This window comes from Triturus cristatus, chromosome 1_2 (assembly GCF_964204655.1).
Source record: "Triturus cristatus chromosome 1_2, aTriCri1.1, whole genome shotgun sequence".
Taxonomy (NCBI): Eukaryota; Metazoa; Chordata; class Amphibia; order Caudata; family Salamandridae; genus Triturus; species Triturus cristatus.
In genome coordinates, this window is record NC_140580.1 from 1,176,746,593 (window position 1) to 1,176,767,189 (window position 20,597).

Here is a 20,597-nt window from a genome sequence, read left to right on the forward strand (position 1 = left end):
TTTATTTTGTTTGCCCTAAGTTAGCAGGATATGCCCAGACGTGGGTCCCTAGCTCACTTTGCCACTGGATTCAAGCTAGCCTGGCTGATGAGGGGTGTTACCCCGAAACTGGTCCCAGAATGCTTGTTTCCAGTTCAGGGAAGATCTGGCTTGGCAGTTCGGGCTGGACTGTTCGCATGAGGCACAGGGTCAAGTCTGATTTGCATATAGCTGGGTCTGAACTGAGGTGGCGAAGTGAGCTAAAGAATGATGATGGATTCAACCCAGATCTGTGACTGGGGGTGAGCGTCTGAAAAGTTTCAGCTCTCCGTCCATCATCTCCTTGGGTTTAATTAGTATATACAGTGCCAGCTTCTTACAGGAGGTCTCTCAAAGGGGCGATATATTTAAGGGGGTGGCTTAAAACATTTATGCAAAAAATCTGTGCACAGCATAATGTGCCGCCCGACTGGTATTTCGCTGCTTTTTTTATTGCCTCCACATGAGTAACATGCAGCTGCGGTCCGTGCAGGTAACTCTGGTGAGGCCAGGTGGGGGTTTCGAGGGACGATGCAGAGGAAAATTAAATAATTAATTTTCCCTCTGCATTGTCCATCGGAATCCCCCCACAAGCCTTTACACCTACAATAAGCCAGGACTATTGGCTTTGTCAAAGATTGTTAGTTGCATGAGATAGATATACTACATGCATACATAAAACTATGGGTTCATTGTATATAATATGGAAAATGCTTTAGTTCTTGTTCAAGAGGTTGTAGCGTAATGGCTAGAGCTGCCAACTTTGGAGCTGAGGAAGCATGTTTTAGTCTCCGCGTCAGCTCAACATCCTGTGTATCTGGGCAAATCACTTAATCGTCCGTGCCTACCAAAAAATAAATGAAGATGTCCTTGTTGTAGCTCATGTAAAGCACTTCAAGTTTAGCAAAACATAACTGCAAAAAAATAAAAGTTACATCAAAACAATGAACTGCTGCAGAGTTAAGATTTTTTTTCCAGTCTGAGTGTGAAGGTGAAAATGGAGGGCCCGATAGGGAGCCGTTTCGGTGCCTGCTTTTACGAACTGCTGGTTCCGAGCACCGGAAGGACCCGGCCCACTTAAAGTCCTGCTATTATGGCATTAATCAGGGATCCAGGGTGAGGAGATACATAATGTGCTGACCCTGCAACAAACTTCCAGTCTTATGATTAGGATTGCTAGCTTGTTATTTTGATGTCCCAGACGGTACAAAAATAAGCAGACACCTAAAATTGTATTTTCAGCACTTATCTGTGCATACTTCGAACAGCAAATATAAATAAAAAGTACTTATAATTGTGTTCTAGGGCTGCCTGAATGATCCATGACTAATAAAGGGAACAAAGACAGAGAAGTCACATTACAAATGAATACATACTTTTTTATTTATAGCCCTATTTAGTGTCAAGACGAGGTCTTTGCAGGCTTTTTAACACGTTCTGCGCTGCGCGAATTTTCGCGCTGCGCAGGAGTTTTATTGAGTGGGCGGAGTTCAGACGCCCCCCCGACGTCCTCCGCACACGCCCACCGTGACGTCGGATGGTCGGGGGCCGTCCGAAGCACACAAGGGGTTAATCAACACATGGCTGGCATTTTCTTTTGGCAACCCTACTTTATATTCCTTTTCATGACATGCATTCTCACACTACGGCATGAAATGGAAAATACAATGTAAGGAATAGGCTGAGTCGGGGCCCAAGGGGTACAGGAACCATAAAAAAAGCTTAGCCTCGATAACCAATTAACAAAGGTATGTAAATATTCAAATGGTCTTTAAAGGCCTGTGAACTATTCGGCGTGCCGGAGATAAGACTCCGCCCAGCCGAGCCCACAGCAGCTCGAGCTGCAGCAGCCCGGGCTGAGACACACGACCGGGAGGCTGAAGCCCAATTAGCCCAATGGGCGTTGCGCACCTGACTCACATATCTCATTGACGGACACACCTCATTGACCCACACAACTCTTTGTCAGTGGACCGGGTGGAGGGAAGGAGGGTGTCCGACAAGGCCTTTCCTCACTGGGGCCATGTGCGCCTTCCTCTTGGCAAGGACCACCAGCAGCTGGCGTGGAGAGGGGAGGAGCAGGGAAGGGTGAGTGTGCAAAGACACAAGTGTTATCTGGCAAAAGAGGCGACGGCGGGGTGCGCCGAGACTTGCGATGGAGAGCGACAGTGACGGGAAAGAGAAAACCATTCACTAATGCGAGGAGTCGGGGTGCAGGTGTGAAGAGGGAGACTAAGGGTTAACTGAAGCCTAAGAGATATTGAACACAAGGAGCAGAGGGGAGGCTGTTGAGGCCCAGTGTTACTGGAGTAAGGGTGGAGGGGCTGGGGAGATAACGGATACCTTACCGCAGAGCTATATCAGACCATAGAGCACCTAGCGAAAGAAGGCGCTTTAGAAACCGGTGTAACATTGTCTCTTCTCCCCAGGGTCTGGCTGCAATCCCCGTGTCTGCCTTCTATGCAGAAGATCGCAAGAAGCAGTTTGGCAACTTCATCAGGTTCTGTTTTGCAAAGGTGAGCGCTGTGACCCGGGGCCTCTGCATGCACATGGGTGGAGAGGGTTGGCTGATTGGCTAGGGGGTGAAAGCCAGCCACTTAACCTGGGGCCTTCTGTATACATGTGGGTGGGTGACTGGTTTGTGGTGGAAAGTGAGCTGTGTACATTGTTATGTTATTATTTTTGTAGAGCGATTGATTACCAAAAAAACGTCTTGGCGCTAGCTGAGATACAAAATGATGGATAATGCAAAGAACTATGTTATTTTACAGAGAAGAACCAGGTTTTCACTGTCTTTCTGACGGCCAAGAGATTTGGCATGACTTTAACATAAAGTGGAAGCGCGTTCCTGGCCTTCGCAGGTCCCAGCACAAAGCAATGCAATGAAACCTGGGCAGTGCCACCAGTTTGGCAGCGGCTGAGTGAAGAGACCTGCCTGGAGTATATGAGTTAAAGCTCTCTCTAAGAAAATCAGAGCTGTGGCCATGCAGTGCTTTAAAAGCAATCCTCCGTCTCACCGGAAGCCAGTGAAGTTCCTTAACAAACTTTGAAATAGAACGATATTGTGGACTCTTGAACATTCGCCGGCCGGGCTGCTGCGCTTTGCAAGATTTGTAACTGGTTAATGACATGCTGATGGGCATTGAGATGGAGCCTGTTACGATTGTCGATCTTTGACATAACCAGTGACGTGGCAGCCAATTTCTGCAAGTGAGCTGGGATGAAAGGACAAATCTTCCTGATCAGCCAAAGCCTGTTAAAAGCAGCCTACGTGACGACATTGGCCTGACCCGAGAAGGTCAACGTGTCATTAATCTTGACTCCCAGATTCTTTACTGTCCAAACTGGAGTATGAGGTAAGCCGAGATCAGATGGCCACCAGGAATGAGACCAGAAAGAGGATTATGAGCCATATGTATCAAGCCTTTTTAGGTCTCGCCTACGCAGTGTGCATGCGCTGCATAGGAGGAGAACTTTAGGAATCGATTCACTTTTTCAGCCAAAAACGTGCACGCTTTGCACTGCTTTCAATGGCAACATGTGCACGTTTGGTGATTCCCTTGCGGGAGCGAGCTTTACAACCATCTGTTTGTAATTAACTTTCAAACAGATGGTGCCCCTGCTCGCTCCCGCAAGGGAAATGCTGTGTGTGTCTGTTTTTCCCTGCTTTCGCTTTCTCCGCATCCTCTCTTTTAACTTATTCGTAGACGCTCCTGCTTTCGCTTTCTCCGCATCCCCCACATCTTGCCTCAGACTTTTCTCTCTCCTCTTTTTGTATCCTCGTCCTTTTCACTCCCTTTCCCCTTAAATCCTCGGTCTGGTCATTAGTTCCAATACTAGATTTTTCGGTTCCGTTTTGGGAGAGGTTTGCTTTTCCTCCGAGATAATGTTTTTAATCCCACTTAAATCTCTGGCTTTATGGGAAAAAACGGAAACGCTGGGATCCAAAGCATGGAATGAAATAAAAAGTTAATCGTGCAGGTTGCACCGCAAATATAACATTTAAGCGTGATCTGTGCTGGAAGTAAATCCTACGTAGCAGAAGAGTACCACAGCTCCGTACAGCCAGTTTGAGGACGCTACAATATTATCCGCCCCTTTGGCTTGTTCCAAAATGGCGATTCTAATGATTTTCGTTTTGACTCGTTCCGGGATAGACTGGGATTTACACCGGACGTAGCATTTAGGGGTATTTGTGGGCCGGTCCGGAAGTGCAGTAGCGCGTGCAGGGTGGGGCTGTTACAGTTTCACTTCTCCGGATACAGAGCTTAGAATAGAAGCCGCAGTCATGGGAACCGGAGACGACGAGTATGACTACCTTTTCAAAGGCAAGTGGGGGTATTGGTGGAGACAGCCAGGTCTACACGTATGGTTATATTCTCCTTAAGAAAATCACGGAGTGATTTTGGGCAAGGAGACTCTGGCCCTTTCCGGTTTCCTTTCAAATCCCTCTCGGGACCTTTCTCTTTCCCTTTGAATAAGGCGTAGCCACCCCCACATTACAAAAAAAGAGAAACACCTACAGGGCTGTTTCCTGGTGAATGCAAAGTGATTTTAGACTGGCTACTCTCAACCTGGTGCCAGAGCCTCTTAAGCATGTGCGTCAAAAATGTATTGTTATATCGGCTTATCGCTTCACATGTTCCGCTCCTATCTCCTCGCATTTAGATCAGAACGCAGCTAGCATGGTAGTTGTAGTTCTATTTGGAATATATATGTTTATAACGTAGCCTGTTTCTGAGGTGAATCGCTCTTGGCAACGCTTTCGATATGTAAAACGTATCATGATAACACCCGGGCTCTGCCTGTAGCCCTCACTCTGATGTAATCCGGAAAGAAACACTGACATGTGCTGTCCAAAGAGATGCCCATCTGGGGGCTAATTGCACATTGTGTAGCAGAAGGTCTGGTACCAGTCACAACTCCCTTGTTTGACCACATTGTGTGATCCTGGCCCAGGATGTATTTCATGTCACTTGTCCTGTAGGTGAGAACTTTCAGATGCCTGGGCTCTGGATGTGCGCGGGTCTAACAACCTCTGTTTTGATTTAATGGCCTATAATGCTGCACTACATAGGATGGAGTAAGGGTTCGCTTTCTAGTCATTGCAACATTGCCACTAGGGCCGTGGCAGGAATGCTTCTCAGTTAAAACTCATTTTAAGACATGTTTTAGCACGCCCGTGGGTGAAGGAATAACGCTTCAGTGAGTCAAAATAAATACATGTTCTTGAACTTAAAGGCAGCTTGTCATACTCCCATATCAGCACTCCAGTGCAGGAGCGTCCGTGAGGTTTGCGGAATATGTCCAGGGCCCCAAAGTGGACAAAGCCATAGATGCTGGTCCGACATGACAGTGGGTCGGCCGTTTTTGGGCCGGGTTTTCTATTATTTACTCTGATATTAAACAAACGTCCCCCCACCTCCTTTAACGTGACCCATGTTTGTCTGTATGGGCAGTTTGAACTGGCAATGGCAAACTGTATCAATGTTTTATAGATTTGAGCCTACTCGGGGAGATCTCTTTAAATTTCAAGGATTTAGCCTTTCATCCGTCCGTGTTAAAATGCTTAAAAGAATCATAAAAACTGTGATATTTTATTCCCGATATACCACAGCTGTTGCTCCTGCACCCCTGCCTGTACACCAGTCAGCGCTCTGTCAGCCCTCCATCACCACAGTCCATGTCCTGGTATGCAAGACTGTCCGTGCTCTCCTATACCACAGCCGTCGCTCCTGCACCCCTGCCTGTACACCAGCCAGCGCTCTGTCAGCCCTCCATCACCACAGTCCATGTCCTGGTATGCAAGACTGTCCGTGCTCTCCTATACCACAGCCATCGCTCCTGCACCCCTGCCTGTACACCAGCCAGCGCTCTGTCAGCCCTCCAACACCACAGTCCATGTCCTGGTATGCAAGACTGTCCGTGCTCCCCTATACCACAGCCATCGCTCCTGCACCCCTGCCTGTACACCAGCCAGCGCTCTGTCAGCCCTCCATCACCACAGTCCATGTCCTGGTATGCAAGACTGTCCGTGCTCTCCTATACCACAGCCATCGCTCCTGCACCCCTGCCTGCACATCAGCCAGCGCTCTGTCAGCCCTCCATCACCACAGTCCATGTCCTGGTATGCAAGACTGTCAGTGCTCTGGCCCTACACCATTTCATTGTAAATGAGGCCCATAGATTTTAATAATATTCAGACCCTATGCAATGCAATTTTTAGGTCTCGCCTGGCGAAAGCAGCGCATGCGCTGCTCTCGCCATGAAGAGGACCTTTTGGAATCAATTCTCCCCGTGGGCCTACATGCACGCGTCTGCATGGACAAAGATGGCTGCTCTCGCCATCTGTCCAAAGCAGACAGCATACGCGTGTCCGTACGGACTGTAGGCAGTCCGACGCCATCTTGCGAAGCTTTCGTTGTCATAACAACGAAAAGGCCGCTTCGAGTATGCAGCTTGCCGCGTATGGGTGTACAAAATGTGCACGCGCTCGCGCATGGCGGCATGCTTTCAATTTCCCTCCCTCCTCCCTTCCATTGTGTGCGTGCTTTGCAGCGTATGTGTGGACAAAATGTTTGTTTGTTTTTGTTTTCTCATGTTTCCTAGAATTCTACCCCTGAAAAGGGCTCTGAGTGAAAGCACTGCGAGACCTAACCGTGATAGCAAAAGCTGTGTATACTCGTAATGTACAGCATGTCACTCTTGACTCCTTGGCATAAACGGTAGTTCTGAACTGGGACTACCCTCACAAAGTCCATTATGCAGGAAATGGAATTTGTAAAGTAAGTATTTGATTTTTTGGTGAGAGATCTGGGTCCCCTTCGTCTTGCACCATGGTGTGAACTACATTTCATACTTGAAAGGCTGTGCGCCATTCGGGTACTTCCAACTGCGGGAACCGCCATGTTTCAAACCGTTCTGTGGTATCTTTGCCCCCCCCGGAACGTCCTCATCTCCCTGCCATCATCGGAGAGTTACAGCCGTTCTTTTGTTCTCCTCACCGCCCCTACCCCCTCAGCGAGCTGCACCCATATTCCCTTTCATGCAGTTTGACATTTGATTCATTTGCCCTTTCCGTTAGCATCCAGCCATTTTAAAAAATGTAGCTCCTGTGCTGTGTCTTGAGGAGCCTTTGAACCCTGAAGTCGTACTACATGCCAGAACTGGCCCATCGCCTCGCACTGGCGAGAAAACAGTACCTTTGTATATTTACAGGTCTTCTTCAGCCCCCTCACCCCCACTTTTCAGTATGACTCCCCCAAGTAATCTCTCCTTCTCTTTAGCCTCCCATGTTGGTTACCTTTGATCACCAACCCCCAAAAAGTGTTTACAACATCCCTTTTTAGCCCATGAACTGCGTTCCTTGCACTGAGTCACATCTGCATTGCTATTCCATCGCCTTGTTATGCTTAAAGGGGTGTTTGGCGGTGGGGGCCGTGGATGGATGGCTGCCCCCACCACTTCTCCAATACACACTTATTGGAAAACGCACATCTCCTCGTGAGAATCAAACTGGATTGCCCTGATAGACCCCCACCCCCCCAAAAAAAGCATTTGTGATTCCGCGCCTTCAGTTCGGGAGGAAATAGGTAGTTTTAAACGGCGTATTCGTGTGTATGTGTATCTTTATATACACACATTTTGGGCACTTGGTGCTGTATATAAGAACATCCCGTTTGCTTAATTTGTAGCAATGCTTTACATAGTCAGTTTTGACACCCTCCCCATTTTACTCTTTTATTAACATTTGTGCTTCTTCCCACTCACTCCCCACCATAAAACCGCCGACAATCTTTTCCAAGCATAACCAGGGGTTCTGCTTCCTGGGGTGCTCCTATCCCGATCTCCAAGCTCGGTCATATGCCGGAGTTTTACAATGTGTGTTTTCTTTCTTTTCTGTTAATTTGCTCATTACTTCACCCCATCATTGGTGCTCTTCCGAGGACATGGGTGAAGAGCCGCCCTGTGCCCCTCTAGTTTTCTGACTTTAGATGCAGTTCTCATGACCCCAACCCCCACAGAGATATACACAGAATCCTAGGTGGAAGGACATATTTTTAACCCAGGCAGTGTTCAGCCCTTGTTTGATATGGTGCATACCATCCACCCCGAGATAGGGGATAGCAGTAACGTCATTTCTTATCTAAAATGACCCCCCACCCCTTCTTTTGTGTGCTGGCATGTGTTGGGGGGGCATTTAAAAATGCAATTGATTCAGAAACCCCCCACATGATAAGCCCCTCACGAGTTGCATTACTTTCCCCTTTTAACAACAAACCATAAAATGATTTCAAATGGTAAAGGCAGGGAGGGCACAAGCTGTTCCTAACGCAGGCATCTGAAAGAAACACGTTAGTTAGATTCCTCACCTTAGAATATCCCCAGGCGTCAGACTGGATCCGGAAGATTTTTCGTCAGCAATACCCCTTGCGCGTCGCTAGGCGTCGTCTGCGGCTCCGCGTCCGTCGTCGGCGTCGTGCGCCGGGATGACGTCGTCGGAGTACTTAGACGCCGCCCTCGCGCGCTGACGTCAGTTCTTCTTTTTTCCGCGCCAGCAAGCGCAGATCCGGGAGAGCTACCCCTTTTAGTCTTTTTTGACTAAATCTTTTTGATCATTTTTGATCCTTGTCTGTCGACATCTGGTGCCGGTAGGATGCCTGGGTTCAAGGCTTGCGAAGATTGTCATCGACTGATGTCGGTGACCGATCACCACCGCCGGTGCCTCTACTGCTTAGGCCTCGACCACGACGCGGAGTCGTGCAACGACTGTCAGGCCCTGACTTCGAAGGCTAGGCGGGAGCGGTCCCGCAAGCTTCTCGAGCTTCGCCACTCGGCTCCGCGTCGTGCGCGATCCCGGTCCAGGAGGAGGTCCAAGGATCGCTCGCGGAGCCCTAGCCGACGCCACCATCGATCGTCGGGCTCCAAGTCGTCGGGTAAGTCCAAACACTCTAAGAAGTCCAAGCGGCGACATCGCTCTTCGGACTCCCCTCGCCGGTCGCGCGACTCGGCCGAGGGTCCAAGTGGTTCCACCCCCGCGGCTCCGGCGGAGCCGCAGGTGCCGCGTCCGCCCCCATACCTTCCGGTCCCTGGGGCTGACGCGGCGCCGGCGGAGATCAGTGCCTTCCTCTCGGCCATGAGGAGCCTGGCCCCGCCGTCGACGCCCGCTGGCGCGCCTTCGGGCCCCGCGGACTCGACTGGGCGACCTCGCGTGCCGGCGGCTCCGGCCCCGGCGCCGTCGACGACTCCGGTCTCGACGCCGCAGGTCCCCGCGGGGCCCTTGCCTGGGCCCCAGTCGACGCCGGTTGACCTTGTCACTCCTCCACCGGCGCCGACGCCGTCACCGGCGCCACCGACGCCGTCACCGGCGCCACCGACGCCGACGCCTGTGACGCCGACGCCCCGGTTTAGCCCTCATCCGGACCCGACGCCGGTACGGCGTCCGCCGACGCCGCATCCGACGCCGCTTGAGTCCTACCATCTCTACAGTCCGGTTCCGATCATTCCTCCTGTTTATCAGGAATCGGAAGAAGGGGGCGACTGGGAGGGGTTCGAGGACCCTCTGGCTGTTCAGTCACAGCTTTCTCAGGACTGGGCAGATGAACTGGGGGAGGCCAGCGGGCTGGACACCTCGCCAGACGCTGGATTCACTTCTCCTCCGACCGTGGCTTCGGAGGAGGGTGCAGCATTTTCTGTGGTGCTGCGCAAGGCGGCTGAGGCCCTTGGGCTCGAGTTGCCTGCCGTGGCTGTGAGGACCAACATCCTCACTGAGGTGCTTCAAACCTCAGCAAGCTCCACTGAGCCTCTGCTGCCGTTCAACGAGGCCCTCACTGACGTTCTGCAGGGCACCTGGTCCAAGCCCTCCACAGTTCCTCCTGTGGATAGGAACGTTGCCAGGCGCCACCGCCCTGCTCCGGGCGACCCCAGTTTCCTGTCCCAACACCCCACCCCCGAGAGTCTGGTTATCCAGGCCTCTACTTCCCAATCCTCCTTCCCGACCGCTCCGCCGGACCGGGATTCCAAGAGACTTGAGCAGTTTGGCAAGAAACTGTTCTCGTCCCTTAGTTTGGGCCTGCGGTCCTTAAATACCGCCTGTCTCTTGGACCGTTATTCCCATTCCCTGTGGGATACGGTGGAGGACGTGCTGCCCCTGTGTCCGGAGGAGGTCCGGACGCGTCTTACCCAGGCTTTGGCCGATGGGAGGGATGCAGCACGGCACGCCATAAGATGTGGGCTTGACACCACGGACTCGCTAGGTCGGGCGATTTCCACCACGGTGGCGCTCCGCCGCCACGCCTGGATGCGGTCCACGTCATTTTCCGGGGATGTCCAGAACACCCTCATGGACATGCCCTTTGATGGCACTCGCCTGTTTGGTGAGAAGGCGGACAGTGCGCTGAACCGCTTTAAGGACTCCCGGGCTACGGCCAAGTCCTTGGGCCTCTCGGCTCCGCGGGCGCACACCTCCGCTTTTCGCCCCTTTCGTGGCCAAGGAAGGGGCGCCTCCTCACGTCCGCAAAGCCACCAGCCGCAGAACCAACCTGCGCGCGGTCGCGGACGTGGCTTCCGCCGTGGCGGAAATGGAGGCCGACGTGGTCAGCCCACATCCACCCCGGCAGCATCCGCCTCAAAGCCTTCCTAGTCCGAGCTTTCAGGCCCATACCACGCCAGTGGGCGGCAGAGTTCGCCATCACCTGCTCCACTGGCGGTCCATAACATCGGACAGGTGGGTGCTGCAAATCGTCCGAAGGGGCTACTCCCTCCCCTTCGAGACGACCCCTCCAGCCATGCCACCGCAGCACCACCGTATCTCGGGGGATCATTTGGATCTTCTCCGCGAGGAAGTTTCGGCTCTCTTGGCCAAGGGGGCCGTCGAGCGCGTTCCGAGTCCAGAAGTAGGTCGTGGTTGTTATTCCCACTACTTTCTGGTTCCCAAGAAGGGCAAGGGGGGCCTGCGCCCTATCTTGGACCTCCGGAACGTCAATGCCTTCCTCCGAAAGGAAAGGTTCAAGATGCTAACGTTGGCTCAGGTTTTAGCTGCCCTAGACCCTGGAGACTGGATGGTAGCGTTGGACTTGCAGGACGCATATTTCCATATCCCCGTCCTGCCGGCCCACCGGCGTTACCTGCGGTTCACGGTGGGCCAAGAGCACTTTCAGTTTACCGTGCTCCCCTTCGGCCTCACCAGTGCCCCTCGGGTGTTCACGAAAGTGATGGCGGTGGTCGCAGCTCATCTGCGCAGATCAGGGGTCCCAGTCTTCCCCTATCTTGACGACTGGTTGTTGAAGGCGGGCTCGCCCCAGGCAGTCGTCTCCCACCTCCAGACTACGGCGGATCTCCTGCATTTGCTGGGGTTTTCCATCAACGTGCCGAAGTCACACTTGAGTCCCTCTCAAAAGCTCCTCTTCATCGGAGCGGTTCTCGATTCGGCGCAGTTCCGGGTCCATCCACCGGAACAGCGGGTCCGGGATATACAGGCCCTGATTCCCATCTTTCGGCCTCTATCTCGGGTTTCGGTCAGGCTAGTGTTGCGGCTTCTGGGGCTGATGGCCTCCTGCATCCTACTAGTGCATCACGCCAGGCGGCGCATGCGGGCTCTGCAGTGGGACCTGAAGTTTCAGTGGGCCCAGCATCACGGCAACCTGTCCGACCATGTCTTGATCTCGGAGGGTACTGCACAGCAGTTGCAGTGGTGGCTCACGGACCGCGAGTGGGTCAAGGGCAAGACCCTCTCCCTTCCCCAACCGGAGCATGTCGTAGTGACGGATGCGTCCCTCCTGGGATGGGGTGGCCATATGGGAGAGGCGGAGATCAGAGGCCTCTGGTCTCCGGCGGAGTCTCGTCTCCACATCAACCTGTTGGAGTTGAGAGCGATCCGGCTTGCACTGAAAGCCTTCCTTCCCTCTGTCAGGGGCAGTGTCGTGCAGGTGTTCACGGACAACACCACCGCCATGTGGTACTGCAACAAACAGGGCGGGGTGGGGTCGTGGACCCTTTGTCAGGAGGCTCTGCGCCTCTGGACATGGCTGGAACACCAGGGCGTCACCCTGGTGGTTCAACATCTGGCGGGCTCTCTGACCGCCAGAGCAGACGAACTCAGCCGCCGGTGCATGATGGATCACGAATGGCGTCTGAACTCCGAAGTGGTGCAAGGCCTCTTTCAGCAGTGGGGAGAGCCTTGGTTAGATCTATTCGCCACCGAAGAGAACGCGCAATGTCAGCAGTTCTGCGCGTTGGAATTTCCAAGGCGGCACTCGCTCGGCGACGCTTTTCGTCACGAGTGGAATTGCGGTCTGTTGTACGCCTTTCCGCCTATACCACTTCTGCCCAGAGTGCTGAAGAAGATCAGGCGCGACCGGGCCCAAGTCATCTTGGTGGCTCCGGATTGGGCACGAAGATACTGGTATCCCGAGCTACTCAGTCTGTTGACCGATCCCCCGATACGTCTGCCCCTTCGGGAGGATCTTCTGTCGCAGCAGCAGGGGACGGTCCTCCACCCGAACCTGTCCAGCCTCCACCTCCATGCGTGGAGATTGAGCGGCGGCAGTTGATGCCATTTGACTTGCCTCCTGAAGTCTGTGATATCATTCTGGCAGCCAGGCGTCCCTCCACAAAGTCGGTATACGCCTGCCGGTGGAACAAATTTGTGGCATGGTGCACAGCAAAGGCTGTGGATCCCCTTTCCGCCCCTCTTTCTGAGGTTCTCCTCTTCCTTCTTTCTCTGGCCCGGCAGGGCTCTGCCCTGGGCACCCTGAAAGGTTATCTTGCTGCCATCTCCGCCTTCTTGCGGCTTCCTGATCAGCCTTCTCTTTTCAAGTCCCCTGTGGTTACACGCTTTCTCAAAGGCATTACACACACGTTCCCTCCTGTCCCTTTTGTAATGCCTCAGTGGGACTTGAATCTGGTTTTGACATTCCTGATGTGCGCTCCCTTCGAGCCTCTTCACAATTGCCCTCTTCGTCTTCTAACTCTAAAGACTGCTTTTCTGGTAGCCATCACCTCGGCTAGACGGGTGAGTGAGCTCCAGGCTTTATCTTCAAAGCCTCCTTTTCTATCTGTTCATCCGGACAAGGTTGTCCTTCGGCCTCGTCCCTCCTTTCTTCCTAAAGTGGTGACTCCATTTCACCTTGGGCAGTCTGTCACCTTGCCCACCTTCTTTCCGCCTCCGCATCCTTCCAAAGAGGAAGAGAGGCTCCACCGTCTGGACCCAAAACGTGCGCTCTCCTTTTATCTGGACCGCACAAAACAGTTCCGGGTGGACGACCAGCTTTTTGTTGGGTACGTGGGCGCTAAGAAGGGGAAATCTGTGCACAAACGAACCATCTCTCGGTGGGTCGTTTTGTGTATAAAAATCTGCTATTCCTTGGCTAAAAAGGACCCTCCTGTTGGGCTGCGCGCCCATTCTACTCGGGCCACGGCGGCTACTACTGCCTTGGGACGGGGAGTCCCTTTGCAGGACATTTGTCAGGCGGCGACGTGGGCTTCGCTACACACGTTTGCCAGGCATTATTGCCTTGACAGCCAAGTCCGGAGGGATGGCTTCTTTGGCCGTTCTGTCCTCCAGGACTTTCTGGTGTGATCTTGGTTCGCAGACCCACCACCGGGGATGGTATTGCTTGGGTATCTATTCTAAGGTGAGGAATCTAACTAACGTGTTTCTTTCAGATGAACAAGTTACTAACCTTCGGTAACGATGTATCTGTAAGAAACATTAGTTAGTTAGATTCCTCACCGACCCACCCATCCTCCCCGTTCTGCGAACTGACATCTAGGGTTAAGGTTGTCCTTTCAGGCCCCTAGATTTTATTTTTGGCACCAGTGTCGGTCTTTGCATGGCTCTGCGTTCCTGGCGCGGAAGGCTATGTACAAGAACTGACGTCAGCGCGCGAGGGCGGCGTCTAAGTACTCCGACGACGTCATCCCGGCGCACGACGCCGACGACGGACGCGGAGCCGCAGACGACGCCTAGCGACGCGCAAGGGGTATTGCTGACGAAAAATCTTCCGGATCCAGTCTGACGCCTGGGGATATTCTAAGGTGAGGAATCTAACTAACTAATGTTTCTTACAGATACATCGTTACCGAAGGTTAGTAACTTGTTCAATGGGCCGTGTTTGCCCCTTTTATAAAGAATGCTGTCTGAGTTGTTTCTATTTTATATGCCTGAAGATGCCCTCGCCCCAGTGCTACCTTCCCCAGGATAGTCACACCAGGGTTGTGACAAATCTTTTTTTTTTTTGCTCTTAAAGAAACGATGCTTAAATAATCCCACCCCCTTCTCTATTTAAATTCTAAGCACTTCTAAGCACTCTGCCCCCCAATATTGTCCCGTTCTATAATGTCTTTTCCAATCGCATTTCAAGCGCTTTTTAATCCCTTTTCGCACATTCAATACATAGAGCCCTCCCGGCCTCTTGAACGCATTGCACGACCACTCAAAAACGTCAAGGGATTTGATCAATTGAATGCAACGGCACTCTCCGAGAATTCAAAGCCAGGCAGACATCTGAGCACACCTTTCTGCCAGGGTGCTGCTGGCCTGAAAGAAATGCTAATGTTCACAACGAGTTAATCTGCAAATCCTTTACATTTGCAGATTAACTCATTGCACACATTTGCATTTCTTTCACAGGCCAGCAACACATTAGTAGAAAGGTGTCTTTAGCGGACGACGATTCCCCAGCACAGGCGATTCCCGGAATTAACCGTCTGGGAAGTTTTCTTTTATCAAATGAAGAGTGCGACCCCCTTCCCATGCCTCCACGGCCCCCCTGGGGGTCGCGCCCCACAGATTGAAGACCACTGGTTTAGAGGGAGGTGGGGTGCATTAGCAGGATCCCTCTGTACACATAGTGCGAGGGATTGCTGGAAATAGGGATGTCAGGTCCATTACCGGTGCCCTCTGCACACATGAGGTAGCTGTTTGTAGATCGAATACGTCGGGTGTAATGGGTAGCTGGTAGTAGGATGAAGTCCTACATTACCTGGTTCTCTCTGCTCACATGCGGTGTGGGGGGTTGCTGGATGTAGGGAGGTGAGGTACATTACCCGGCACCCTCTGCACACATGTTAATGTGAGGGTTAGCTGGTTGTAGGGAGGCGAGGTGCATTACACAGTGCCCTCTGCACACACATTGGTGTGAGGGTAGCTGGTTGTAGGGAGGCGAGGTGCATTACACAGTGCCCTCTGCACACACATTGGTGTGAGGGTAGCTGGTTGTAGGGAGGCGAGGTGCATTACACAGTGCCCTCTGCACACACATTGGTGGGAGAGGTAGCTAGTAGTAGGGAAGTGAGGCGCATTACAAGCTGCCCTCCGCACACACATTGTTAGGAGGGGTAGCTGGTTGTAGGGAGGCGAGGTGCATTACACAGTGCCCTCTGCACACACATTGGTGTGAGGGTAGCTGGTTGTAGGGAGGCGAGGTGCATTACACAGTGCCCTCTGCACACACGTTGGTGGGAGGGGTAGCTAGTAGTGGGAGGCGAGGTGCATTACATGGTGCTCTCTGCGCACATTTTGGTGGGGGGTGGCTGGTTGTTTGTAGGGAGGTGAGGTGCATTACACAGCACCCTCTGCACACATGTTAATGTGAGGGGTAGCTGGTTGTAGGGAGGTGAGGTGCATTACACAGTGCCCTCGGCACACACATTGGCGTGAGGGTAGCTGGTTGTAGGGTTTTGATGTGCATTACAGAGTGCCCTCTGCACACACATTGGTTTGAGGGTATGTTGTCCAGAGGTGAGGTGCATTTTCTGGTGCCCTTTGCTTACACACGGTATGAGGGTAGCTGGTTGTACGGAGGTGAGGGACATTACCTATTGTCCGCTGCATACATACGCTGTGAGGGTAGCTGATTGTAGGGAGGTGAGGTGCATTATACAGTGCCCTCTGCACACACATTGGTGTGAGGGTAGCCGGATGTAGGGAGGTGAGGTGCATTACACGGTACCCTCTGCACACACATTGGTGTGAGGGTAGCTGGTTGTAGGGTGGTGAGGTGCATTACACAGTGCCCTCTGCACACACATTGGTGTGAGGATAGCTGGTTGTAGGGAGGTGAGGTGCATTACACAGTGCCCTCTGCACACCCATTGGTGTGAGGGTTGCTGGTTGTAGGGAGGTGAGGTGCATTTCACGGTGAACTGTGCACACGTTGGTGTGAGGGTAGATGGTAGTAGGGAGATGATTTGCATTACAAGCTGCCCTCCGCACACACATTGGTGGGAGAGGTAGCTAGTAGTAGGGAAGTGAGGCGTATTACAAGCTGCCCTCCGCACACACATTGTTAGGAGGGGTAGCTGGTTGTAGGGAGGCGAGGTGCATTACACAGTGCCCTCTGCACACACATTGGTGTGAGGGTAGCTGGTAATAGGGAGATGAGGTGCATTACAAGCTGCCTTCTGCACACACGTTGGTGGGAGGATTAGCTGGTGTTGGACAGGCCACACGAAGGGCTTGCTCCCTCCCCGCACGACAGGGCCCGAGCTCCGGCCCACCAGGCATAACCCACGAAAAGCACCTGTACCCCGTCTGCCGACGGCTCTTCTGCCCTCGGACCTCTACTCATCACGGGGCCCAGCCCCACCGGCTCCCCCGGCCGGTTCAAGCCGCCATCTTGGGCCCTGCACCACGAGGCCGCGTGGCCTCGCCCCGACCCTAACCCCGGGCCTGACCGGCCCCGACATCCCGGCACCACCATCCACCCGGGAGGTGAGCGGACCACTTGGCAGGTCAATGGGAGGACGAAGTGTCAAGAGCTCTTCCCCCGCCAGGTGCCGATCGCCTCCAGCTCCCCCGGGCGCTGGCTCCACCCCCTGCTGGGTGTCTGGACACCTTCATCCCGGGCCCTCCGACCTCCAAGTGCGAGGGTCCGGACATCAAAGAGCGCCTGCCCTATAACTGGGGCAACTCCGGAGCAGGAAGGCAGTTGTATCCTGGAGTCGAGAGACACCGAGAGAACTCAGCCTTGACGGACTACTGGCGCTGCCGTAGCCCGCTCTTGTGAACCATCGTCCTGCCTGCTGGCGCTGCCGCGGCCTTCTGCAACATCCATCCTCGTCGGGACCTGCTGGCGCTGCCGCGGCCCGTTGTAACGACCATCCTCACCGGGACCTGCTGGCGCTGCCGCGGACCGTACATCGACCATCTTTCCGGGACCTGCTGGCGCTGCCGCGGACCGTGTGCCGACCATCTCGACCGGGACCTGCTGGCGCTGCCGCGGCCCGTACCAACTAAACCACCAAGCTCGAGGATTGTGAGCTAGTCATCACCTCATCCGAACTACCTGACTGGTAACCGGACTGTCCCGCTCCCCCTTACCCTGCATTGAGAGACTTGAATCGAGGGGACCCCTGAGTCCAGACCTCCTTGTACCATTCAACCGTACCTTAAGAAGTGCTTATAAAGAACACTGAACCTTATCCGTGTGTGGTATCTGTCTGTGGGGGGGGGAAGTTACTTGTCTGTACGATCGCTGGAGACGGCTCTCCCCGGAGGCCTCTCCTCCTGACCCCGGCCGACCCTCCCGGTCCGTCTACCCTTTCTAACATTGGTGGCCAGCGGCGCGATCCGAATCAACGCGTAATCGTACAGAGAGTAGCTCACCCCACGACAAAAACACGATGTCAGCCGAGAAATTCCAAATGGATAAGTTAGAAGAATATAGCCACCGCGAACTGAGACAATTCTGCATAGAACTTGGCATTGCTACCACCGGCCTGAGTACCAAGGATGATCTAAAGCACGCCCTAGAGTCGTGGACAGAAACTGGGGTCGCCGGACCCTCCGACCAAAGCAGCATCACACCAGAGAGGAACGCCACGGCTCCCGAGGAGCGGGGAACGGGCCTCTCGCAGGAGGAGATCCGAGAAAGAGAAAGAACCAGATTGCACGAGTTGGAAATGGCACGACTCAAGATGGATGGGGAACTCAAGTTAGCTGAACAGAAACTCAACCTCGAGCATATGCGGCTCCGAGAAGAACGAGAAGAGAAGCAGAGACAGAGAGAGCTGGAGGAGAAAAAAATAACGCACGAGCGCCAACTAGCGGAGATAGAACTTCGGAAACAGAATAAGGAACTGGGGGTGCCTGAGCGACCACACACCCCGGGGCCAATCGAGAAAAAAGTCCACATCCCCAAGGATGTTGTCCGCGAGTATGTCCGAGAAGACGACATACAACAGTGGTTTAAAGCCTACGAGATCGCCATGACCTCCCACCGGATCGACCGGAGTGATTGGGGAGCCGGACTTTGGGGGAGGTTTGTCAACGAGGGTCGCGATGCCCTACTGCAGCTCCCCGATCACCAAATGTCGTCCTACGACCACATGAAGGCTGCCCTCCTCACCCGCTACGGCCTCACACCCGAGATGTACCGCCAGAGGTTCAGAGATTGCACCCGGATCCCAGGTACAACTTGGGTAGAATACGTGAACTATTTTAGCCGTGCCTTCGAGGGTTGGATCAAGGGGAGCCATGTCACCACCTACGAACAACTCTTTAACCTTATGGTATGGGAGCACCTGTCGAACAACTGTTTCGTCGAGCTCAGGCAACACCTCCTCGACAGTAAGCTAACTGACCCCCGGCAGCTCGCCGCCGAAGCTGACCGATGGAAAAGCACCCGGGTGGGCCGGAGGGGGCCACACGAACAGAACAGAAGCAACCCAGGCCAGCACCGTCCTCGGGGAGGAGGAGGGGGCCAGGGGCGAGGGAGAGACGCCTTGCCAGCAACACCCGTGGCCAGCACCCCGCCTCCGGCCGGCCGGGGCAACCCCCCGTGGCGTCCTGGGTTCCGAGCCAACGTCACGTGCCACCGATGCCAGCGAGTCGGCCACTACGCCAATGACCCAAGCTGCCCGCAGAACCAAACACCCAAGCCCCGCCAGGTAGCTGCCGCCGCCCTGGGGGAAGAGCGATTATCGGAGGAACAGGAAGAGTATGAGCCGGCCCAGCAAGAGTGGGAACCGGCCGCCATGGTTCTGGCGTGCCTAGGGGGAAGAGACATGGTCCCGCGGGCCCCCCTACCCGCTAACACCAGGAAATACGGTCAGTGGGTGACCATTAATGGACATCGGGCCGAGGCCTTGCGTGACACAGGCGCCAGTGTGACGGCCGTCCGCTGTCACCTGGTGAAGCCCGAGCAGATCCTGCCGAACATTCTCTGCCCCGTCCGCTCGGCAGACAACTCTGAGAGTATGTGTCAAATGGCCTGCGTCCCGTTCGAATGGGGAGGGGTCTCCGGCCTGTTGAAGGTGACGGTCCGGGACGACGCCCCCGTGGACTGCCTCCTGGGGAATGACCTCGAGAGTTCCCCGTGGGCCACCGTTGAGAGAAGAGAGCACCTGGGGATGCTGGGCCTCCCGGACTGGGCATGCGTAACCACCCGGTCCATGGCCGCCCGTGACGTCCCCCGATCAGAAGAACCGGAATGGCCAGCACCTCCGCCCCCGGTCGCCCCAGTAGAAGACAACGACGAGGCCAGCCTCCCAGACCCGACGACCGAAGGGGACGCGCAACCCCAGAACCTTCCTGACCTGGCTCAGTGGCGTCAAGAAGGGGGGCCCACCCAAGAACAGTTCCGCCAGGAACAAAAGACCTGTCCCTCCCTCGAGGGACTCCGCCAACAAGCCAGCGCCCAGAACGCAGGAGACTCCACCGGAACTCACTGGGTCTACTGGGATAACGACCTGCTATACAGCGAGCAAAGAATCGCCGAGCTGGGGGCCGGTCGAGTACTGGTGGTACCTCTCCGCTTCAGGGACTTCCTGCTCAACCTGGCCCACGATGTCCCCCTGGCTGGACACCTGGGCCAGGACAAAACGTACAGCCGCCTAGTGACCCACTTTTTCTGGCCGAAAATGAGGAACGACGTCCTGAACCACTGCCGATCTTGCCCCACATGCCAAGCCAGCGGGAAGAGTGGTCGGAAGCTGAAAGCCCCTCTGCAACCCTTCCCTGTGGTCACCACCCCGTTCGAGAGGGTGGGGATAGACATTGTGGGGCCTCTGGACCCCCGCACGGCGCAAGGACACAGGTTCATCTTAGTGCTGGTGGACCATGCCACCCGCTACCCCGAGGCGGTGCCCCTACGGACCGTGACAGCTCCGGTGGTTGGCCGGGCCCTAATGGGGATCTTCTCCCGGGTAGGCTTCCCCCGAGAAGTCGTCAGCGACCGAGGCACGAACTTTATATCCAAATACATGAAGTCCCTCTGGCAACAATGCGGGGTCACCTACAGATTCACGACCCCCTATCACCCCCAAGGGAACGGACTAGTGGAGCGTTTTAACCGCACTCTCAAGGGGATGATTGGGGGATTGGAAGAGCCCCTCCGTCGCCAGTGGGATGTACTACTCCCGTGCCTCCTCTTCGCCTACCGAGAAGTTCCCCAGAAGTCCCTCGGTTTTAGCCCTTTCGAACTCCTGTACGGGCACCCTGTGCGAGGGCCCCTCAGCCTAGTAAAAGAAGGTTGGGAGATGGCCCCCCTAAAGACCCCTCCAGACGTCTTCAAATACCTCCTGGCCCTACGCAATCAGACCCGGCGCTTCAGAGAGATGGCCAAGGCGAACCTCGA

General features: G+C 54.3%; 1 protein-coding gene across 8 annotated transcripts in view; it reads left to right on the plus strand.

Annotated features, from left to right (window-relative positions):
* KYAT1 (kynurenine aminotransferase 1) overlaps positions 1-20,597 on the plus strand; it is a 412,259-nt gene that overhangs the window by 382,086 nt on the left and 9,576 nt on the right. For all 8 annotated transcript variants that reach the window (XR_014965464.1, XM_085614045.1, XM_085614051.1 and 5 more), the window contains one exon: positions 2,448-2,534. Coding sequence is in view for 7 of the 8 variants with exons in the window: in XM_085614045.1 (XP_085470171.1) it covers positions 2,448-2,534 (87 nt within the window). In the remaining variant the exon portion in view is untranslated. The remainder of the gene's footprint in view (positions 1-2,447; positions 2,535-20,597) is intronic.